Here is a 25,619-nt window from a genome sequence, read left to right on the forward strand (position 1 = left end):
GGAATACATCACATTCTATGACAAAAAAGGAAATTTAGGTCAGAAAATTCTTTTTGCCCATCTTTTCCCTTTTATCCTTTTTCTCAGCTCTGGCAGGTTAGTTTGCTCAAGGTGATACTCCTGACCTTCTTTTCAACTGTTATTTACACTGCATTTCATTGTCTCCACCATACTTTTTAAATTATTTGTAATCATGCTTATCCACTGATTTGAAATTTTCACAATACCGTGTTCAAAGATGCAATTTCTTTCATGAATCTCATTAAAAGAAAATTAAACATTAAAGGTTTTCTCCACTTACTTGAACTAAATGTTTATTCCTCTAATTCTGGAAGCTGGCATTATTCTTTAAATCTTGTGCACTTCTGTGATTTTTGCTCATTTTTAGGAACGTCATCCCTTCAACAATATTTTAATGAGCATCTATTACACGCTAGATACTCTGGGTCATGCTAGCATTTCTAGCTGCTAGGGATACAGGAGTTAAATAAGACAGACAAAAAAACTCCCTGCCTTCAGGGAACATATATTCTAGTGTTGGGGGCATATTATAAACAAATATAAAACGTTTCAAGTAGTGTTAAGTACTATAAAAATAGGAAGACCAAAAAGAGAATGTAAGTAATGGCGGTGGGGCATTATTTCAGGTAGAGTGCTGAGAGAAAACCTCTCTGAGGATGTGACTTAAGCACAGACAAAAATGAACAGAGAATTAGTCATCCAAACTTGTAAAGGAAAATATTCCAAGCAGGCAGCCTAAGTAGAAATGAGTTTGCTAAATTTGATAACACTAATACAGAATAAGGTGGTAGAGGAGATGGCTCATTTAGCAGAGGCCTGACCATATACAGCTTTGTAGGCCATGGTAGAAGGACCGTGGATTTGTTTGAAGAGTGGTAAGAAGCCATTGCAGGGCTTCTACCTTGTTTTAAAGTGATTACCTGCTGGGTGAATACAGGCAAAACCGGAAATGGAAAAAAAGGAGACTAGTTCCTGAATTACTGCGTAGCATAGGCAAAGATGATGATGGTCTGAACTCAGGGGCAGCCACAGAGAGATGGATAAACTCAGAATATGTTCTGAAGATAGCACTGCCATATTTAAGCTGGTGAACAGAGGTGTCAAAGGATATATCCAAGGTTTTAGAACCAAGCCCAATGGAGGAAAGGCAGTTTCATTTACTGAGGAAAAAGACACACCAGGAAGGAGCAGGTTTAGGGTAAGAAAGGAGCCAAGGGGCCCCTGGGTGGTGCAGTCTGCTGGGCATCTGACCCTTGGTTTCAGCTCAAGTCATCATGCTCTCAGGTTTTGAGATCAAGCCCCGTGTAAGGCTTTAGCTCACCAAGGAGTCTGCTGGGGTTTCTCTCTCCTTCTCCCTCTGCCCCTCCCCACACTTGTTCCTGTGCTCTCTCTCTCTAAATAAATAAGAGAGATGGATACTTAATGGTAAAAAAAAAAAAAAAAGAGTAGCCAAGAATTTCATTTTCACATCTTTGGGTATTGATTTCAACCACACATGTAAGTAGAAATGTCATATAGGCAACTAGATTGATTTGACAGCAGTTTAGGGAAGAAGAGGAGATATAAATTAAGGTATCATCAGCTAACAGAAGGCATTTAACACTAAATGTGATTTCCTAGTGAGTGATTACAGAAAACAAGAGGTCTGGCCTGACGACTGAGCCTTGAGGCTCTCCCACGTTTAGCACTGAGGAGGAGGAGCCAGCTGGTAAAGGAGATTGCACAGGGAACTACTGGTAAGGTAGGAAGAGCTTTTCTGGAAGCCAGGCGAAGTGTTTCTAAAAGGAGACAGTGATGAACTGTGCCCAAAAAGTGCACAGAGATCAAACAAAGTGAGGGCTGAGAAGTAAGCTTGGATTTGGCGGCAAAAAGATATTCTGTGTGATTTCAACAAAAGTGGTTTCAGGGGATTAAGTGTCCTTAAAATACAACCTGTTTTCTGTGGCTTTATTTAACAACAGTCAGAGGGAGAAGCAGCTCTGGAGTTAAGCTGTTGTAGACTGAAATCACTGCTCTGAGAGCCTGAAATCTGGTTTATGAAGGATAGTCTCTTTAGATTTGCCATCAATGAAGGTTTTCCCTTTTATAGATCTTAGGTTATTCTGAGAAACAGAGGGTTAAACAAACAGGACTCTGATTCATCATGCTTCTGAGTTGCTAACTTCCCAGTTGCCTGGATATACTGAGTAGGGTTTTTTCAAGAAAAGTACTTGAGTGACATACTTTCAGTCATCACAAGCCTGAAAACTGCCATATTGTTATCCTGCCTATGTGAAGGCTAGTTTCACCAATTTAAGATGTTTAGGTTATAATAGCTTTTTCCTTGGGGTTTTCCAAATGCCACTCCACTATCTTTTAGCATGGTGCTATCCCAACAAAACTTTCTATTGTAATAGAAATATTCTATTCTGCACTGTCCAACATGGCAGCCACTAGCCACACATAGTTATTTATTGAGCACTTAAACTGAGGAAATGAATTTATCGTATTTTTAACTAACTTAAATTTAATAGCTACATTGTTAAATACAGTTCTAGCATACAGAAAACAAATGAAATGCCTATCTGATACACCTTCCTTTTCAGGTAACCTTTTTCTTGTCTGGGTACTTGTACTATCTATTTCTATATCCTAAAATTTTAAAATCCACTGGGCTATTCCTATGTATGGATCTCATTTATTCTGCTTGGTATGCACTTTAGTTATCTGTAGAAGACTAACATTAACAGACCCTACCACATATGGGGGTTGTAGAAAATTTCAAATGAGTTTCAAGGTGAAAAATGCTTGGCACCTAATAAGTGTTCAATAAATGTTAGCTACATATTCTGAACCCTTGTGATCTGTTCTCTCTAGGTCAAGATAATTTTTACTGTTTCTCTGACTTTATCTTTTATATGTTTGCTCTGATCTCTCACTCTGAACCTTTATTATACACTGGATCTATTCTTTGTTGTTTCTTATACTTGTGCCTATAGTTTCCATCTCAGTTTTTCCTCTGAATTATGGGACTATTTCTAAAGCTCTCTGCCACCTCTCCAAAAAGTCAACATTTAAGAATCACAAATTTCACTTAAGAACTCCTTTCTGCTCTCTGATTCTTTTTCTTCAAATGTTCATGAGTCTCTTTGAGAACACTAATTAGTTCTTCTTTAAACCACAACACTTTCTCTCATTTCTTGCAATAAGTCTGTATCATAGGCTATCACTTGCTCATAATGGTCGTCTTCTTTTACACTACTGAATCTGTGTCTAGTTTTTTGTATATTCAACTTTAAAGAGAAAGACCTATGTTTATATAACATCTGGGAATTGTGTTAGGTTCAATCAGAAAACATTCAGAACGAAGTTCAAAACTTGGGGGGGGGGGGTGTATGTGTTCACATTGTTATTTCCTGTCTTAGTTCTCAATTGCTGCCTAACAAATTATCCCAAATTTAGCAGCTTAAAACAACAAACAAGTATTTTTCTGTTTTTGTGGATAAGGAATCTGAGTGTGGCTTAGCTGGGGGATTCTAGCTCAGGGTCTTTCACAAGGCTTCAGTCTGTGTCAGCCAGGGTCTCTGTCAACTCAAAACTTAATGGAGGCAGGATCTGCTTGCAGTCCAAGCTCATACTCATGACTGCTGGCAGGCATCGGGTCTTCACTGGCTGTTGGCCAGAAACACCAGGTCCTTGCCTCATGAGCTCCACAGAGAAGTTCACAAAATTGGAGATTGTTTCTCTCAGAGCAAATGAGAGAGGACAGCCCACCATGAAAGCCAAAGCCTTTTTGTAACCTAACCTGAAAAGTTTTGCCGTTAAGTTAACCCATTCACTTTTGTCATACTTGGAGAAGTCACCCGGTCCAGCCACACTCAAGGGGAGGGGAATCAGATACAAGACATGAATACCAGGAGGCAGGGATCACTGGGGGCTATCTTAGAGGCTGCCTGCCACACTTCCTTAGTCACCAGAGGGACTCAACAATATGTAGTCAAGTAGCGGCAGTGCAGACCGAAGGCAGCTCTCAGGGCAGGAACTTTCAAAATTTTGTGCTTCATGGTTAGTCTCTCTTCCTGCAACCATGGGTAGCTAGCTGCTCTTCACTGATCATATTGCCCTTGGTAATAACCATTCTGGGTCATTTAGTTTCAATCCTTGCTTCAACGTACAAAATATCATACCAACCACCTACCCTACCCCACGGACAACCCTTAAATTTTAGCTCAAAATAGGTCTTTAGCCACAGCCTTGGAGGGCTTCTCAACGACCAAGTTAACCAGAGAGAACTTCCCTCACTACATTTCTCATTTGTACCTTTTCCTGCCAAAATTCTTTTTAGTTTAGTTATGGCACCCTTCCAGGGTTTCCACGGAGACCGAACTCTCCCATTATCTTGTTGGTCATTTCAGTCTATGTTTGTCTATTTGTTTTAACATATGGGCTTAGATCATCATCTTCCACCGGAAGTCAACACAGCAATTTGTTTAAGTAAAGCACTTTACACATTCTTTAAAACACCCTGTTTTGATAAATATGACAGGAAATGCCTGTTGGTTTTCCTACCCATGAATTCATTTCTATTGTTGGGTAAAACAAAGATGTTTTAATCTACATCATCAATCCCCAGGATACATTCTACTACAGGAATTTAAGTAACTAAATTTTGATGATTTCCAAAAAACGCAATGTTACCAAACTTAGCATAGAAACACTTTAACAATATACTTATAATCTGAAAAGGAACCAGACACACAGCTGTTCAGCAGCATGAACTAGTCACCCATGGTTGTAAAGAAGGTACCTAGCACTGTGAAAAGAACCGAACATTTAATCAAAGACAAATCTTAAGTCAGAATACCAACAGCACTGTAACTCACAAACCAAAATACCCGTTTTTGAAAAAAAACAAAACAAAACCAAAAAACACAAAATATCCGTTTTTGGTTTAACAGTGAAAAAAATTTTTCCTACACTGTATTACTCCTCTACCCCACCCTCATTCCCCTTAAGATAATTTATTTGCCCTATTTTCTTAGAATACTAATAAACAGGGCAGGAGGAGTATCAACAAAAACTATATCAGATGTCAACAGATTTTCTCATGTGATGGTATCTGGTACAGAGTGTATACTCTCTGGGATAAGCAGAATTCAGGTTTCTTGTCCTCCACTGATGAATATGTAGGAAACGGAATTAAGACAGGACTTAACACAAACAACATTAAGCACAAATAACATCCTGCTGCACGGGACCTATCCTACACAAGCAGCCAACCTGCACAGACATGTAAGGCATGTCTGTGGGATAAACCCTGTATCTGAGCTCTCATCAGATTTCTAGGTGATATGTTCTTAGTCAAAGAAGAGGGATTTTCAAACATTTTAGCACTTTATTTAAGGAATAAAATTACCTGTTATCTCAATGAAGTTACAGGACACAAAATCGACACACAAAAATCAGGGGTGCTTCTAAACATTAGCAATGAACAATACCAAAACGAAATCATGTAAACAACTCACTTTACAAAAGCATCAAAAAGAATAAAATATTTAAGAATAAACTTAATCAACAAGGTGAAAGACATACACCGAAAACTACAGAACGTCGCAAAAAAAAATTTAAAAAATAAATGGAAAGACATCCTTTGCTCATAAACTGGAAGACTTAATACTGTTAACATGTCAACACTACCCAAAGTGATCCACAGATTTAATGCAATCCCCATCAATATCCTGATATCCTGATGGCATTTTTTGCAGAAATAGAAAAATCTACCCTTTCATATGGAATCTGAAGTGACCTGAACAGCCAAAACAATTTGGGGGGGGGGGGACATCAAAACACAAAGTTGGACATTTCACACTTCCCTATTTCAAATACTACAAAGCTACAATCATCAAAATAGTGTGGTACTGACATACACACAGACCATTGAAATAGCGACCAGAGAGATAAACACTACTCTGTTTCACCTGTGGTCTCATGTGACCGCACATATGGTCAAATGCTTTTTGACGTCTTTTTAACACATGGTGCTAGGGAAACTGGATATCCACATGCAAAAGAATGAAGTTGCACCCTTACCTTGCACTACCTACAAAACTTATAAAATGGATCAAAGACCTAAACATAAGACCTAAAACTTTTATAAGAAAATAGGGAAAAGGGCTCATGCCATTAGATTTGGCAATGATTTCTTGACTAGGATGCTAAGAAAAACAGGCCAAAGAAAAAAATAGATAAATTGAACACCATCAAAATTAAAACCTTTTTGAGCATCAAAGGACAAAACTGAAAAGGCAACTCATGGAATGAGAGAAAATACGTGCAAATCATGTATCTGATAAGGAATTATATCCAGAATATATAAAGAACTCCAACTCAACAATAAAAAAAAAAAAAATTTAAAAATAGGCAAGAGACTTGAAAAAACATTTCTCTTAAGGAAGATATACAAAAAACATATAAGAATATTTGTAACATAACCAGTCATCAAGGAAATATAAATCAAAACCACACTGAAACACCACTTCACAGCCATTAGCATGACTATTATCAAAAACAAAACCAGAAAATAAGTGTTGATGAGGATGTGAAGAAATTAAAACCCATGTACACTGCTGGTGAAAGGTAAAATAAAATGGAGCAGCCACTGTGGAACAATATGGTGATTTCTCAAAAAGTTAAACATAGAATCACCTTATGATTCAGCAATTACACTTCTGGATATATACCCAAATGAATTCAAAGCAAGGACTTGAAACAGATATTGGAACACCATGTTAATAGCAGCATTATTCATGATAGCCAAAAGGTGAAAACAATCCATGGATCAATATATGAATGGATAAACAAAGTGGTATTAAATACAATGGAGGAAGGAAATGGACACATTCTGTAACATGGATAAGCTCTGAGCACTGTTAAGGACTGAATGTTCTTTTTTCACCTTCCCCATTCTACATTTGTATCTTTTTTCTCTTACAGTGAGAACCTCAGTTCCCCAATCTGTAGCTAACTTTTGACAGAATATGAAGGTGCAAATAACCTGGGTCTCTGATGAAATAAGCCCCGAATTCACGGTGAAATCCTAACCCTCCCCAGTGTGATATGAGGATGTGGGGCCTCTGGGAGGCAATTAGGTCATGAGGGTAGAGCCCTCATGAATGGGTTTAGTGCCATTCTAGAAACGATCCCAAAGAGCTCTCTCACCTCTTCTGCCATGTGAGGATGCAGTGAGAAGCCAGCCCCGGTCAGATACACAATCTGCCGGCGCCTTGACTGGGGGCTTTCCACAACTGTGAGAAAAATTATTACGGCAGCCTGAACAGACTCAGACAAGGACATTATGCTATGTAAAATAAGCCAGTCTACAAGAGGACAAACACTATATAACTGCACTTTTATGAGGTACCTAAAGCAGTCAAATTCAGAGAGACAGAAACTAGACTGGGAGTTGCCTGGAGCTGGGCAAGGGCAGAATGGGAAGTTACCGTTAAGTGGGTATGAAGTTTGTTTGTAAGATATAAAGTCTGGGGGATGGATGGCAGTGGTGGTTTGCACAATGTGCACATACTTAATGCCAATAAACTGTACACTGAAAGATGGTTACAACAGTAAATCTTACGTATATTTTATCACAATAAAAAATTATTTGTTATCTCCCGTAAGAAATCCCAAGATAGGGCAATTAAATGCAGGGTTACTTAATCCACTGGCTTACTTCATCAAAGATCCAGGTTCTTTTCATCTTCATATTTGGACAAAAGATAGCTACAGATTTAGGAACTGAGGTTTTTACTCTAGGAGAAAAAAGATACAAACACAGAGTGGGGAAGGCAAAAAAGAACTCTGTGGTAGTGAATCAAAATTGGCAGATCAGTACAAACTAGTATTTTACAAATTTCATCACAAATTATTTTAATTACATACGAAAGCAGGTAGAAGAGAAAACTCACGGCCACTCTTGTTTCATCCATAAAACCATCCCATATTATTTTGTGCATATCCCAGATACCTAATTATTTCACCCATAAATTTTTCAAAGGTATCTTTAAAAGATAGTACCATTTTTAAAATAACCAAACACCATTACACCTGGGAAAACAAAACAAAGCATAGTACTTCCTTAATATCAAATATCCAGTATACCGGATACATTCAAATTTCCAATTCTTACATAAAAAAAAAATTTTTTTAGCAGTCTGAATTACAATCCAATAAGGTTTTCAAACTACAATTGACTGATATATTTTTTAAGTTTTTTTCTCATTTATAGGTTCCCCTTCTATTTTTTTCTTGCAACTTATCTTTTGAAGAAACAAAGTACTGTAGTTCATACTGTATGAACTCATAAATTAAAAACAAAACAGCAAAATCCTTTTAATTTCATAGCTCTGTCTAGGAAAACAAAATGACATTCCAGTAGTTAGGAACACACTTTGCACATAAAATGGTTTCTAAATACCATTCCCCACTAAAAGAACCCAAGACTTCTTATGATTCGAAGTCGTGGGCAGAAAAATGACAATCTGTAACATCTCGTCAGAAAAATAGGGAGTGATCGAAGACTGACTGAGACATGTAAACGGGGCAAAGGAGGAACTTGATGGGTGTCTCTCATAGATCAAATTTAGGACAATCTGAGCAACAAAAGGAACAGTGGCATTAACAGACTGGGTGACATTAATAGATTAACACACAGAATAACCTAGAAGTCCACAATGATATCATAAAGGAGAGGAAGAGTTGGAAGATTAGGAAATCACCATTCTGCATCCATCAATGGAATAGCAAACTGCCTCAGGCAAGGGCCATTAATGAATGCTTATTAATTACAAAGATGAAAAAAGTTTCTTTCTTGAGAGATGTGGCACATAGGTGATCGAACTAAGACTCATCAATAATGGGACAAATTTACATGATTTGATGCACCAGGAAGTATGCATTATGTTTTGCTAAAAATGTTTAACCTGGATTTTATTATGAGGAAACAGTTGGTGAAATCCAGAAATTATGGTATTTTAGAAAACAAACTTTGACTCTTCAAAATTAACAGAATGCTTTGACTGAATCCTGGATTGGAAAAAAAAAAACTTTAAGGGTAGTTTCTGAGCCACTTGGGGAAGTTTAAATATGAATTGTGCAACAGAGAACATTTCTGAATTAATGTTAAATTTCTTGGGTATGATAATGTTATTGTGTTTGTGTAAGAGAATACTTAAGAGATTAATGCTAAGTTATTTAGGGATAAAGCATATGCTGTTTCCAACTTATTTTCAAAAGATTTGGGAACAGAAGTTCAGGTGTAAGTGTAAGAGTAGAGAGAAAGCAAATGTGCCAAAATGTTTATAACTGGTGAAGATAATTAAAGCACAGTTATGGGGCACCTGGGTGGCTCGGTTGGTAAGCGTCTGACTCTTAATTTTGGCTCAGGTCATGATCTCTGGGTGAGACTGGCTCAACGATCAGCAGGGAGTCTGCTTGACTTTAGATTCCTTCTCTCCCCCTTTCCCTCCCCACCCGTGCACGCTCTCTCTCTCTAAATTAAAAAAAATACATCTTTATTTTTTTAACAAGATTTTTAAAATTTATTTATTTGAGAGAGAGAGTGCGATCACAACCGGGGGGGGAGGGGAGAGGGAGAAGCTGACTCCCCTCTGAGCAGGGAAGCAGAACCTAACTGAGCCACCCAGGCGCCCCAATAAATACATCTTAAAAAAAAAAAGGCATTCTCGCCCCTGCGTGTCTGCAGCTCGGGCCTTGCCTAATCAGCCCGACCATGGCTTCAGCTTTGGAAGAGCTACAGAAAGATTTAGAAGAGGTGAAGGTGCTGCTGGAAAAAGCCACTAGAAAAAGAGTACGTGATGCCCTTACAGCTGAAAAATCCAAGATTGAGACAGAAATCAAGAATAAGATGCAGCAGAAATCACAGAGAAAAGCAGAACTTCTTGACAGTGAAAAGCCAGCTGCTGTGGTTGCTCCCATTACAACAGGATATACAGTGAAAATCAGTAATTACGGATGGGATCAGTCAGATAAGTTTGTGAAAATCTACATTACCTTAACTGGAGTTCATCAGGTCCCCACCGAGAATGTGCAGGTGCATTTCACAGAGAGGTCATTTGATCTTTTGGTAAAGAATCTAAATGGGAAGAGTTACTCCATGATTGTGAACAATCTCTTAAAACCCATCTCTGTGGAAGGCAGTTCAAAAAAAGTCAAGACACATACAGTTCTTATCTTATGTAGAAAAAAACCAGAAAACACACGTTGGGACTACCTGACTCAGGTTGAAAAAGAATGCAAAGAGAAAGAAAAGCCCTCCTATGACACTGAAACAGATCCTAGTGAGGGATTGATGAATGTTCTAAAGAAAATTTATGAAGACGGAGATGATGACATGAAGCGAACCATTAATAAAGCCTGGGCGGAATCAAGATAGAAGCCAGCCAAAGGAGACACAGAATTTTAAGACTTTAAAGTCATTTTGGGAACTGTGATGTGGAAATATTGATGTTTCCAATGAGGAAATGTTGGTGAGCTGCACAGATAAATTTGACAGATAACTGCTTGCATAGCCTTCTTCTAAGTAAAGGCTGTGAATGCTCCCATTTCCTCCTGGAGGATTTATTTAAATAAAATACGCTTATTAAACACTTCCTCCAAAGATGGTTTCCTTAGAATCTGGGCATTTTGTTCAAAAAAGGATAATATGGTATTCTTGTGTGAAATGTAAAAAAGCATGTCTTGCCTAATGATGATGCCACATTGTGTGTACTTTTGTTCAGCTAAGATGTAGAAAACAAAAGCTGTTTTTGCCTATAAGTTCCTGATATTTGCCTATAAGTTCCTGATACCAGCTCCCACAATTTTAAGAATAAGTAAAAATAAAACCTGAATTTTTGCATTAAAAAAAAAGGCATTCTCTCTTCCTTGGGTTTCTTTTTAAAGCCTTGAAAAGCCTATCATGGAACTACCCCCCGGCTTCTACCCCCAGCAAAGAGCTCTTTATTATTTCATTGTATAGATCTAATATTATCTGTCTGACCTCATTTCATATTTAGCTTGGTCCTAAAACCATGAATACACCTACAATGAGAGAGAAAAAAAAAAATGTCAGACTGGACTTTTCCCACCTAACCAGCAGGAAAACCAAGATCTAAGCTGGCATGTTTCTCCCAAACCATCATTGAGACAGAAAATCTCCCCTACTCTAACTAGGCTATATAAGGGCACTGGTAATTGGGGAAAGATTCTTGCCTTTTAAAAAGGAGATGTAAGCCTATTCCATCCCTCATCAAACAAGACACAACCAAACCAAAGTTGAAGACTTTAACTGTTATTATTCTGTTACTACTCTAGAACCTACCCCATTCTGGATTAACCAACATTTTATCTGACAATGAAAGTTGGAGTAATATTTTTATTTTTTAATTTCCTGAAGAAAATATCTAATGTTAGGTATAGATGAGGTAGGAAGGAAAGAGCAATGCACTAAGGATCAAAGGCCTGAGTAAAAGTTCTAAAAATTACTAGTTATAGCAGAGACTAACTGTCCCTGCAAGTGGCCATGTCTCCCTTTTCTCCTCTTAATAAAAAAAGGTACCCTGGTACCCCTTTACTCCCCAGCAAAACCAGAGTTTTAAAGGAAATTAGAGGTTACATTTCTTGGGCTCTCCTAAGGCCATGTGACCAAATTCTGAACAATGGGATAGGAGTGTAAAATTTCCATGTCACATCCTTAAAAAGAAGCTACTTGTCCTCCTTGCTTGTCTCCCTCCTGTGGGCTGAACACAGATGTTGAGTCAGATCTGATCATGCAGACAAAAGCATACTAAACACCAAGACAGAAGAAACCTGGGATGCTGGAAAATCTCTAGCAAAAGCTACTTCTACTTTTATATAGAAGCACTTTATTAACACTTTGGACTCCTCTCTACCACTGGAGAATTACATGAGTGAGAAATTAGCTAACTCTCAGAACCACTGTGTGGGTCTTTTACAGCAGCTTGGCCCATAATAGCTTGTATGACTCTGGGTACTTCTTTCTTTGGGCCTCATTTTCCTGGTTTACCCAAAACTGGGAAGAATGATATCAGTACTATAATTTCTTCTTTAGCTTAATGTATTTTTTCTTTAAAGGATGTACATTTAGTAAAATTAAAAATCGAAGTTTCAAATATTTTAAAATGGGATGACATGTGAAAACACCTTGTACAGTTTACCTACCCTTCCAACAAATAATTACAAAATGCCCACTAAGTGCCAGATACTGTTATGTGCCTGAAACTATTCAAAATGCTAACAATAAAGTGGTAAAACAAAAGAAATAAGAGTTCATTCCTTCATACGTGAAACTTAAAATGTGAGAGGAAGCCTACAATAAGCAAGCAAGCAATAAGTAAACAAGATTATCCCAAATAATAGCAAGGTTATTTGAAAAAGAGGGGAAAAAAGCAGGTAACACTGAGTTGTGGCTGGGAGGGTAATCAGTTTACACAGGGCCACACAAAAAATCTAGGTGATATTACAGGTTAAAAAGGGCAAGTTCGAGGCCTTCAGCAAGAACAAGATGGTGTGTGCTCACGGACCACCAAGAAAGCCCCAGTGGCTTGGCGCTACTAGTGAGCAAAGGGGAGAAAGAGAAGATCGAAAGCAGGGAGAGGCAGGTGGTATTAAGTGTACAGATGTTATATTACTAATAATCAGGGGATGAGTGCTCCTCATGAAAATGCAGGGGAAAAATAATTACTCTCTTAATTCTACGTGTTGGCTTCAGGAACCCAAAAGAAAATTATGATCTTAGCTGCCTTGCAATCAGTAAGTGACTCTAATCATACTTACAAATGTCTTTACTTGGGGATAAATGTTTTAATTAATTAAGTGATCTTAGGAGTAGAAATAAAACTTAAACTCATTTGAATCCAATAAAGCTAACACTTTCTCTGATATTTTAAATATGTGAACAAATTTCACATATGCACTCAGTCAACAGATATTTCATGAGCACCTACTAGGTATGCCAGATACGGCCGTGAGCACTTTATTAACATAAAGACCCACTCCTCGTTGAGTTTAATAAATCAGAATATATTTCAAAGTTTAAAAATGGTAGTAATAAATTTTTTAAAACCTCACTGCTTTTGGCTGATTCCTTAAAGGTGCCTAAACTTTAGGTTTTAAAAATCCAAGTTACTATCTTTTATTTTTTAATTTATTTTATTATTTTTTTTAAAGATTTTATTTATTTATTTGAGACAGAGAGAATGAGAGACAGAGAGCATGAGAGGGAGGAGGGTCAGAGGGAGAAGCAGACTCCCTGCCGAGCAGGGAGCCCGATGCGGGACTCGATCCCGGGACTCCAGGACCATGACCTGAGCCGAAGGCAGTCGCTTAACCAACTGAGCCACCCAGGCGCCCAAGTTACTATCTTTTAATTTTTGTCATTATTGCTGTACTTGAGGGAAAGAATTCCACAACTTTCCAAAGCTTAGTATATTAAAAACAATAGTACACAATCTTAGAATTTAATCAAAGAAAGCAATCTTCTACTTTTATATAGAAAAATAGAAATATGAATTCTGTGAATTCTCCCGTTTTTTTGGTAGACAAAGCGATTATCAAGTGTTTTGGAACACAAAGAAAACAGTACTAGAAACATTTTATTGATACACTTGTTCAACACAGAAATCCAAAACTCAGTTCTCTCTCCCCTCTCGATCCCACTAAAATGACAATAAATGAATAAAAGCAGTTTAAGACAATAAGAACAAAGGAGCATGCAGGGAAAGAGCAGAAGGAAGACAATAACGAATGTGCTGGAAAATAGAAACCAGGTAACTTACAGAATAAAAGCATGTGGAAGGGGTTGCCAAGCAGAGGCGAGCAGACTCACCTGGCAGACCCTGTGAAAGGTCAGGAAAGAACAGTGAGGAATGGGGCTCAAAACATGGCTACTGGTTAAAACCTCTGTATAAGATGCGGGGAAACCCCACTCTCAAGGAAGAACTACTTTACTTTCTGAAGTAGCTGGACCAGAGAAGACAGAGTTTGAGCTATGGCTGATGATGAAGTCCCAAACTGAAAACAAGATTAAGTGGGAGGACACATACTAAACAATGAGCCGCTCAACGCACCACCCTGAGATCAAGACCTATTAGTTCCTCATTCTTAAATGCTATTGACAACCAAGGATCGCCAGACACTGCAGTACGCTGACACAAAAAAGAAACTCAAAAGAAATGGAATGCCAAGACCAGAAAATTTTTTTAAAAAAACTAATCTTCTCAAAAAGAAAGGTTGCTGAAAAACAAACAAAAGAGTTCTTAAACACATAACTGGAAATGTAAAAATCGGTGAAAGAGTTGGAAACAAAACTGAAGAACTCTCCTAGAACATAGAACAAAATTGTAGAGAAGAAAAAAATTGGAGGATCTGTGCAAAAAGTCCAAATTCCATGTAATAGAAATTCTGGAAAGAACAAATAAAACAGAGAAGGAAAAAACTGAAGGAAATGAATCCACAAGTTGAAAGAGTCCAATGAGGACTAACTCAGCATCAAGGCACATCATCCAAACAAGAAAAAAGAAGAGTAAACAGAGTGGCATTATGCTTCTCAAATGCAACAATGGACACCAGCAGACAAAAGAAATGACTTCCAAATTTTGAGGAAAAATGATTTCCAATTACCAGCCAAACCTTGAAGTGGGGAAATAGAATAAAGACATCTTTTCTGGGGTACCTGGGCAGCTCAGCTGGTTAAGCATCTGCCTTTGGCCCAGGTCATGATCCCAGGGTCCTGGGATCGAGCCCCACATCGGCTCCCTGCTCAGTGGAGAGCCTGCTTCTCCTCTAATAAATAAATAAAATCTTAAAAAAAAAAAAAAAAAAAAAAAAAAAAAGACCTCTTTTCCAGGCAGGCAAGACCTCAAAAACTATACCCACCCATGAAATCTTTCTCACGAAATACTGATGCTGTGCACTACTAAAATGAGGGAGCAAATCAAAAGAGGAAAAGATACAGCTTCCAGGAATAAAGAGATCCAACACAGAAGAAGTAGAAAGAATTCCCATGATGGTGAAGTAAAAATAAGAATGAAGGAAAATCCAAGGACAACAGCTATGCAATAAACTTAGAAAAAAGCCAGGCCAGATTGAAGGATAGAGCTCAAGGCAAAAGTAAAACTGATAAGAATATCTGACGTACTTCAATATACTGACAGGAGATTTAGTTACCTGTCAGAAAAATCTAAGGATGATTTAGTGACAGAGTCACAGAAAACAAAGCAAATCACTTTAGACTGAAACATGATGGAGAATTCCAGAAGGTGGGGTGCGTGTGTGCGTTATCGGTTTCTTTTGACCATGTAGAAAATTATATTGAAAGGTGCACAAAGAAAACAGTGATGATAGATTAAGACGATAACAACTGAAAAACAAGGTAATTATTAACTCTAGAGAAAATAATGTCATAGTAGAAAGGATACAATCATAATTCAATACCTAGCCGCAGTGAACAATATACAGACATAATAACGTCCACTTTTCTATAGTTTCCTATGGCAACTGTACCAATTACCACAAATTTGTTGGTGGCTTAGCAGTATACAGATTTATTCAAAGTTCTGGCAGCCAGAAGTCCAAAATCAGTTTCACTGGACTCGAGGAATCAGCTTGGCTAACTCCTTCCAGAGGCTCCAAGGAAGAATCTGGTTACTTTCTTAGCTTCAGGAGGCAACCTGCATTCCTCAGCTTATGACCCTTTCTCTGCATCACTTCAACCTCTTGCTTCTGGTATCACATCTACTACTTCCTCCTTAGATCTTACCTCCCTCTTTTCCTTGTAAGGATCCTTGTGATTACATTTAGGGCCTAGGATAATCCAAAATAATCTATGTCAAAATCCTTAATCACATCTTTGCTCCCTTTGCCATATAAAGTAAATTCACTTGTTCTGGGGATTAGGATGTGGATCTCTGAGGGCTAGTGGAGGACATTATTCAGTCTACCACAACCCTGAATGGTTTAAACAATAATAACAGTAGAGGCATCAACCTTCAGCTCAGGTCATGATCCCAGGGTCCTGAGATGGAGACCCACTTCACGTTCTCTGTTCAGCAGGGAGCCTGCTTCTCCCCCTCCCTCTGCCTGCCACTTGTGCTCTGTCAAATAAATAAATAAAATCTTAAAAAAAACAAACAATAACAGTACAGCAATACCGAGAAAATAGGAGAAGAGGAGCAGAACACAATTCAACTCTTAGCTACCATTTACATCTGAGGACATCTAAAACTGATTAACAGCTGTATGAACATACTGTTTAGAAATAGGAAAATAAATACCAGAAGAAACCAGCTGGAAGTCTGGGGAAGGGGGGACTCAAGGGTGGTTACAGGTGAGGAAGACAGAAAACTGTCACTTTTCCTCATAAGCATTTTGAACTAAGATTAGGTGGTTGGGGAGGGAGAGAAATCCTGATTGGAGACCGAAAAGGCACCTCCGAGGCTAACGAAGCCAAGAGAAAATCACAAAAATGAAAATTAAAAAGTTAATCATTTATACTTACTAAAAATCTGTATTAGTATTAGAGATTATAGAACAACCAATTTAGGAGTGAAGATTTTACTTCCTAAATTCATCTTTTTCACAGCACTAGGACAATCTATTTAAAGAGGCAAATTACTAGCAACAGCAAACCTTTAAGAATACTGAGATACTGGTCTGAACTAAATTTGAAATACAAACACAAATTTAATCTAACAATTAGGAGTGGCTAACAAGTGGCACACTATGATGCAAGCTGCTCTTTTAACAGCTAGTACAAAGCTCCCCAGGAGGTGTTTATTCATTTATTGAACAAATGTTAAGTGATGTGAGAACAGCACAATGAATCTATTCAGTTTGTCAGAAATGCTGAGTAAAAGAATTAAGATACTACCCTACCTGTTTTCCCTTCCCCGAGAAAAGGCTATAAACTGCCTCTTCCCTCTAAGTGTAGACTGCAGCCCAAGACAGCAGCAGTAGCAGCAACATGACCAACCCTGGAGCGAGTTAGAAAAGCAAAATCATAGGTTCTGCCCCAGATCTACAAGCAGAATCATAATGTGCATTTTAACAAGATTTCAGGGAAATCCGTAAGCATATAAAGCTTGAGAAGTATTGGTATCCAGCTAATACAATTCTTTTGACAAAATAAAACACAGCGCACTTCTGAATAAGGAATCAAAAAGAAAAATAAGGGTGTTCATTGGTACAATAAAATGTGCTTTCTCTTCAGACTCCTGTAAAATTTTTTATGGGCTCTACATATATTCATCAGCCTACTCAAGGTCTGGTAAAGGATTCAGATCATCATAGAACATCAAAGAAACAGAACAGTGCCACCGAGGGGAGGAAGAACAGGGCTTTTTTAAAGAACCTCTGCAGTTCAGGGTCAACAATTCTAACGGGATTTTTCTGAGATCACACTTTCAGGTGCTCCCAAACTCCACACCTACCAGCGAGGGGAAAATGAAACCAGTAGTATGAAGGATGCTTTGGCTCTAGCACACGTTGAAAGCCCCGCCACTAATGTAGAGTATCCAATCACAGGAAAGAACAAAACCATGGAGGGACTTGAGAACAGGAAAATGAAACAAAAAAAATTAAAGAACAAGCTTAAACTTTTACTGTAAATTAATCAAATAATAGTCAAAGTGCCAGATCCCAGCCTAACTCAAATTCTGCTGAAACCAATCTTCCTACCTCTGTCTTTGGATTCCCCAAACTCCTAACACAACTAAGCTAAAGCTATATTCATTAATGCAACATGTACTTATTGAAAGTGCCTATAACCTGCCCCAAATCTCAAAAACAACTAGTTGATCTTGATTTGTGGACTCAAAAGGCATTTACTCTGTTAATTATTAATTTGTTATTTCTGTTCATCATGCATTAAATAACTAAGTAACTGCACCAACTAAATTTTCTGAGCACTAAGTATATGCCAAAACTAAGCACTCATGTATATTTAATCCTTTAAATAACAATGCAAGTACTATTAATTATCCCCATTTGTAGATAAGAAAACTAACAAATAACAGTTCTCAAATGTTTTTTTCTTACCCTCTGCCTTCCACTGCCTGTCAAAAACAAAATCACTTCTTTAAAAAGACTTTCCCATCTACTCTAGACCCAAATTATTTCTTTGAGCTTCCATACAACTTTCCTCAGCTATGATGATGGGAGGGGAGAGAGGTTTAGCCTTTACAAATGAATAAGAAAAGCACCCACAAAGAGCAACAAAGGACATGAACAGAATCTACATACTTAAACATGCTCAAACAAGTTAAGTGGAAAAGATTTTACTGAATGGCAATATTGTGCTAGACACTGTCAACAGGTCAGGAAATAGGTACTCCTATTCATTGTTGGAGGAAGTGAAAACCCACACCAACTTTCTAAGGCAATTTAGTAATACATTCTTTAAGCCATAAAAAAAGGTCACATCTTTTGACCAATAACTCCACTTCTAGAAATATATCCTAAAGTAGTAAGATTCTCACAAGGATGTTCATAATAAATTTACAATAGCAAAAGCTATAAAAACTAAAATGCCCAAATTAAGTACAAAAGCCATTTATCTTCTTAGATGTTAACTGGGGGGAAAAAAAGCACATTAATGCTAGTTTTTAAAATATACATTCACAGCAGAAAAAGGACAGATCTAAGTCAAAATGTTAATAGATGTTATCTAAAAATGGTGAGATTATGTGTGGCTTTATTTTTGTTGTTGTTGTTTACTTATGGTAGTTTTTTTTTTTAAAGATTTTATTTATTTATTTGACAGAGAGAGACACAGCGAGAGAGGGAACACAAGCAGGGGGGAGAGGGAGAAGCAGGATTCCCACTGAGCAGGGAGCCCGATGCAGGGCTCAATCCCAGGACCCTGGGATCATGACCTGAGCCGAAGGCAGACACTTAATGACTGAGCCACCCAGGCGCCCCTACTTATGGTAGTTCTAAAGTCATAAAAACCAAGGCTCAACCTCTGGCTCCCCCACTTACCACTGTGTGACCCTGATCAGGTTACTTTAATTCTTGATTTCCTTATCTACGAAATGAAAATAATAATACCACCTATCCTCAGAGGCTGGCTGTGAAGATTAAATGATAACGCATGCAAAACACTTAACACGGATTGGCAGTTTGCTAAGTTAATTGAGCACTTATTTTTTTTAAATGATTTTTCATTTTAGAGAGACAGAGCGTGCACATGCAAGCACAGGGGTGATGGGCAGAGGGAGAGGGAGTGAGAGTCTTAAAGTCTCACAGGAGAGAGACTCCACCCTGAACCCAACGCAGGGCTCAATCCCACAATCCCAAGATCATGACCTGAGCCAAAACCAAGAGTCTTGGATGCTTAACCAACTGTACCACCCAGGTGCCCAGCACTTACTTTTAAAATATATGTTTACGTTTATATTGAACTATTTTTCCTTAAATAATAAAAACCCTTAATATTAACAGATTATCACATAACAAGAATTTAATGAAGCTGTACTGTCACCAACTTGACCAGTGTAAAACTGTGACATTTTGGCATTTTACACAAGGTTAACTAAAGTGCCAAGCAATCTGGTCAAGAATTAGAGATGGTGGACATATGAACAAAAGGAGCTATGTATTTACTGAGTAACAAAGACTCAAAAGGAGAGAGGAAAAAAAAAAAGACACATTAGGTCTTTAGGATCTAGCCTACTTTATGATGTCTAGATTAGTTCTAAATAATCATCGAAAAAAAGACCTAGTCACTTCAGACATCACATCATGAACAATTAAGATTCAAATGGAGAAAACTTAAGATCTAGTTTAATGAAGGGGTATGACAAAGACTTCGGGTATCAATGAACCCAAATTGTTTGTTTGGTTTTTTTAAAGATTTTATTTATTTGACAGAGAGAGACACAGCGAGAGAGGGAACATAAGCAAGGGGAGTGGAAGAGGGAGAAGCAGTCTTCCCGCTGAGCAGAGAGCCCGATGTGGGGCTCAGTCCCATGACCTGAGCCAAAGGCAGATGCTTAATGACTGAGCCATCCAGGTGCCCCTCCAAATTGTTATTTTTAAAGATTTGGGTATCTTAGACATTATTACTTTATTTTTAGACATTACTTCATAACTTTGCTTAGCTTTAGAGTCTACTAATTGCACATCTAGATGCACATCCCAAACATGTACAACCTTCTCAGCAACTCTTCAGACTGAAGCTACAGAAATCACAGGACAGTTAAAAAGAAAAAGGTAGCTACTAAGGCAATTCATTAGATCCTCTCTAAGACAAGCCTATATACCTTGCCTATAATGGATCTCTGGAATATATTTTCCTACTTTCAAATCTAAAATGATGAACACGCTCTGTTAAGTTAAAAACATGCAACTATGAAACACTTCTGAAACCCTGTGACAGTATCTCTAGGGACAGAGAACCTGGGAGAATGGGGTTAAGAGGGAGACATACTTTTATTCTATACCTCTTGCACCGTTTGGATTTACCATCTGTATGTGTAACCTAAAAAGTTTATTTACATTATTTGTCAAATTCATTGTACAATTCAGCACTCATTACTATATTCACAGAACTGTGTAACCATCACTATCTAATTCCAGAATATTTTCATCACCCCCTTAGAGAAATGCAGTACCCAATGGCAGTCACATCCTTCACTGGTCCCATCAACCACAAATCTACTTTATCTTGACAGATTTCCCTCTTCTGGGTATTTCATATAAACAGAATCATATAATATGTGGTCTTTTGTGCCCAACTTCTTCAACTTAGCGTGTTTTCCAAGTTCATCCATGTTGCAGCATGTAACATCATTTCATTCCTCCTATGGCTGCATAATATTCCATTGTATAGATACACCACCTTTTCTTATGCATCATCAATTAACAGAGATTTGGCCTGTTTCCACTTTTTGGCTATTATAAGTAATGTTGCTATAAACATTCATGTCTGATGGACACATGTTTCAATTCTCTAAAGTATATACCTAGGAAAAGAATTGTTGGGTTGTATGGTTAAATCTATATTTAACTTTTTAAGGAACTGCCAGACTGATCAAATGAAGGCATGAAACACACAGGATAGAGGGAAGAGAGAAAAAGGCTTGTTTACACACTACCACATTTACCTGGAGAGATCTCCAGTAATATTCATTAGTATATTCAACTCACAAGCATTTAAAACCACTGAAAGACATAGTTATGAAGTTAGAAAAACTTGAGATACATGTGATTCTTTCATTTAATTCCAAGAACAACCAAGTATTTGTACTACAGCACCATCTCAATACCAAAAACCATGTCAACTCAGAAAAGGGAAAATAATTTATTATTCACATTCCAACATTACCTATAAATTTTTTACATAGGATTAGCCAAGGATCTCCCAGTAATGTGAACAGGTTAATACCACAAGCCAGAAAATGTTATAGAAAAGGCTTATTGTAATAAAACTGACGTTCTTAATATACCTAAATTGAAGGATATATACACCTACATCCCTCACATTCTCCACAGCACTCGGAACTCAACATATTCTTGTTGACTTGTGGATGAGTAACTGGCGCTCTACCCTTTCCCTATGAGAACCAGAGATTTAGATTTTTAATCAAATAGTATTTTTAAAAACTGAACCACAGAGAAGCAATGTGGAAGCCTAAAAGGCAAACAGAATAGTTTTACTAACTCATTATCTTAGGTTAACAGTGTTCAACTTTGAGTATCAATGTCCTTGTGTACAAAATGATAATAATGTCTATCTCAAAGGCTACTGCAAGAAATACAACCGTTATCATTCCTTACTTACAATTTTATTACAAAGAAATACGATGCAGTTGCCAAATTTTCCTAGTATGCTGAATATTTTGCTTAATTAATGAAATAACATACTGGCTGTCCTACTGTTAATATAAGGAGGTTTACGATAATGAAATGTGATTTACAAAATCCATGGGATTTTCTGTTTTTAAACCAGAAACTGCAAAACAAATGAGCTAAAACTCTGGTCAAAAATTTAGATTTTTGCTTAATCCTATCGTGGAAGAGCCTACAAAATAAAGTAATCCAGTTCTAGTTTTCAAACTGTTAATCTGGGGTAAAAAGATTTTTCACACAGCAGTACCAATCTGTATTCTTTAATATCTTCTGTCCAGGGCTCTCTCTGTCCACCTCCAATCATTTAAAGGAAGTACTTCTGCTGTTCCTTCCCACAGAACCACAGCTATATATAAAAAGACTAGAAGCACACACTAACTAAAAGGTGGAAGCAACCTAAATGTCCATCAATGTATGAACGAATAAACAAAATGCGGTATATACATACAATGGAATATCATTCAGCCTTAAAAGGGGAAGAAATCTTGTCACATGCTACAACATGGATGAACCCTGAGGACATGAAGTAAGCCAGTCACAAAAAGGCAAATACCATTATGATTCAATTTGTGGGATATATCTTAGGTAGTCAAATTCACAGAAACAGAAAGCAAAATGGTGGATACCAGGGGCGGAGAGAAGAATGGGGAACTGCTAAACAGGTCCAGTTTCAGTTTTGCAATATGAAAAAAATCTAGAGATAAGTTTCACAACAACGTGAAGTGTACGCTTACAAATGGTTAACATGGTACACTTTGTTACATGTTTTTAATAATAAAAATGCATTAAAAGATTTTTTTAATTTTATAAGCTAAAAAATATTTTGCTTGAAGAACTGGTTCTGCTGCTAGAAAAAAATTAATTCTCCTTTTATACCAAGGGAGAAAAAAAGACTAGGAGCAATCCCTTCTCAACTACCAATTCCCATAACCATTTTTGCATGCTGCATCCCTAAAGAATTTGACAAGATTTATTGCCTACAACAGCCTTTCTCTCTTGAAATAGAGCTTTCCCAATCTATTAGCCAGTAAGAATGTATTAAAGATTCCTCTTAGGCTATCTTAGAAACACATCTATTCCATACCCATAGGTCTCTTACCTTGTGATAAGCTGGAAAAGATAGAGACAGAGACAAAAAGGTTCTATTTCCACTTTGACACAAAGGAGACCTGACACTCTAGAATGTCAAGTTCTAAAAGTTAACATTTTTCCAGGTCTTTAGAAAATTTTAAAAATTTTCTCACCAATCCCTTTTATCTACTTTGGGTTCTCGCTTAATACAGGCTAACTGAAGAAATTTATATTCTTTCTGAATGAAATACAAAACAAGCAACTGGTTCAAAACCCAATATATTCCTCTAATATTTTTACCCATGGTTAAAGAGACAAGTTTTTAATTAAAAAAAAAAAAAAGGCAATATTTTAAAGCTGGCAAGTCACAGAGAAGATTCATCCCTCTAATATCATAGCAGAAAAAATAAGTACTAAAAGGATTCCTAAGAAAACAAATAACCCTCTTAACAGTCTAAAAGCTATTATTTCCATATAAAATATCCTCGACTCTTCCAAATTTCAGTAGGCATATAACCATAGGCAAAACTTTAGGTTAAAGCAGAGGTTCTTAAGTAGGGTCATTGGTCCATGAACCCCCTTGAACTGTATAAAAGAGATCATTCAAAGAATTCAGAAGAGAAAATCTCAGTTGATACTGGAACATTCAGAGAGGAAATCAACCAAAAGAAACTAAAATTACAAAAGTACAACCTCTGGTAAGAGTGGCTTATAGAACAGCATTCCATCATTATTTGCCAAGGATTCCACACATGACACGGGCAAAGACCTGGGTGACATTTTAATCAACTACTGCTAAAATTAACTAAACATATGTTATAAAAAAGAAGTTCTTTTTTAACAAACCCAGCATTTAAACATGGATTGGGAAATTGGTGCAGCTAGTTTTAAAAGGCCTACGTACTTTGACAAACGTTTTCTAAAGGGTAGAAAAACAGCCACAAAAAAACTGAAAATACTAAGCAATGAATGGTTGATACTGCATTCTTAGAATGGGAACTTCAGCAACTGTTTTAAAATAGAATTACGCTGTACTTTAAAGTAAAATTTAGGGGTGCCTGGCTGGCTCGGTAGGAAGAGCATGCGACTCTTGATCTTAGGGTTGTGAGTTTGAGCCCCCATTGGGTGTAGAGACTACTAAAAAATAAACTTAAAAAAAAATAAAGTAAAACTTAAAACACTGTTCTCTCTCCCTCTCCTCCCTATGGTAATTAATAGAGTTGGGATGTAGAAAGTTACCATGTCAATTTTATGCCTTTCTTCCAAGAAAAACACACATCAAACTGCTACATGTTGGGCTCAAAGTAAAACAATGCCAAGGTCACCAACTCATTTCTAATAACCCAGCAGCAACCCAGAAATGGCACCATACCAGGCTCTGAGGAAGTCAGTAATCCTACATTAAGTATTAATGTTAACTGGACTGAGCAGATAGTGGGAAAAGCCCTAAAAAACTTTTAAAGTATTTTGGCAAATATGTACTGGTATGTAATCTTTGCAAGGGAGGTAAGTTTAAAAATAGGTATTTTAAAATCCTAAAGGTATCCTTCCTTCACCAAGATCACCAGATGAAAGAGCTTAAGGCAGATCTAATTTGGTATCTAAAGAACAGCGAGGGAGTAGGCTGAAACAATATCAAGTCATAGGAAAGCTTTAGACACTCATGCACAAAAGCTGCATACTGCTCTGATCACTTATCTTGTGGTCTGTGAGACTCTTTTAAAGCATTAATACAGTGAAACCTATTAACAGACTAAACCAACGGCTGTCAAGTATTTCTGGAATGGCAGAATTTCTTTACACTTAAAATCTGAGGACCCCAAAAGGCCTTTCAAATTTTAAAATATTTATCAATTTAAAAATATTAATGATAAAACCTACACATTAACAAAAAAAGATGAAAAATGACTTTTCCCACAAAAAATTAGCGAAAAGAATCGCACCGTTTTTACATTGCTGCAAATCTCTTTAACGTGTGGCTTAATAGAAGACGCCTCGATTCTCTTGACTGCGACTGCATTCAACACACTGTTGTGGTGGTAACAGATGCGAAGAAAACACCCTCATTCAGGTATGTGGTTGAAAAGGGAGGAGGGTTTTAGTAAGCCTTTCTTGTAGTTATGGATATCCCTTTGACACTACACCAAAACTGGACAAGTGGTCGTTTCTTATCAGTCTGTTACATTAAAATCCAATGCTGTACCTTGCACTTTTACTTATGCATTTTTTAACATCACAGGCATTGGACAGTTGTAAAACACTGACTCAGAGTCATCCAAAATTCAGAGCTTCCAAATGTTGACACATTTCATTACATCAAAAAATTGCAATCATTAATATTACTGGTCTTATCTGAAAAATCTTTAGGTATTGGGAAGTTATCCAACTCAGGATGACATAAACATGTTTTCCAAAATTCTCACTTTTGCTTGAAAGCTCAAATTTTATCATGGGCAATAAGTACTGTCCACTGAGGCAACAAATTCACTGCTAATTTGAGAAAATGTCTGCCAAATATCCAAGTCTAAATAACCATCATTTATTCGTCAGTAGTTCTTTCTAACAAAATAATGTTCCATGAAAGGAGCAGCTAACTAGATGAGCTTAAAACCCAAATAAGTGCA

At 37.3% G+C, this 25,619-nt stretch overlaps 2 protein-coding genes across 3 annotated transcripts in view; one reads left to right on the top strand and one right to left on the bottom strand.

The window, feature by feature from the left end:
• PPP2R2A (protein phosphatase 2 regulatory subunit Balpha) overlaps positions 1-25,619 on the bottom strand; it is an 84,374-nt gene that overhangs the window by 50,524 nt on the left and 8,231 nt on the right. The window lies entirely within an intron of this gene.
• Positions 9,744-10,920, top strand: LOC123848043 (calcyclin-binding protein-like). Its single transcript, XM_045880047.2, has one exon. The coding sequence runs from the start codon at positions 9,788-9,790 to the stop codon at positions 10,448-10,450; it is 663 nt and encodes a 220-aa protein (XP_045736003.1). The 5' UTR covers positions 9,744-9,787; the 3' UTR covers positions 10,451-10,920.

This window comes from Mirounga angustirostris, unplaced genomic scaffold (assembly GCF_029215605.1).
Source record: "Mirounga angustirostris isolate CCGP_5_RB_7025 unplaced genomic scaffold, mMirAng1.0.hap1 SCAF_2, whole genome shotgun sequence".
Lineage (NCBI taxonomy): Eukaryota > Metazoa > Chordata > Mammalia > Carnivora > Phocidae > Mirounga > Mirounga angustirostris.

Coding starts and splice junctions, on each gene's coding strand:
- LOC123848043 (XM_045880047.2), top strand. CDS start 9,788: ATGGCTTCAGCTTTGGAAGAGCTACAGAAAGATTTAGAAGAGGTGAAG.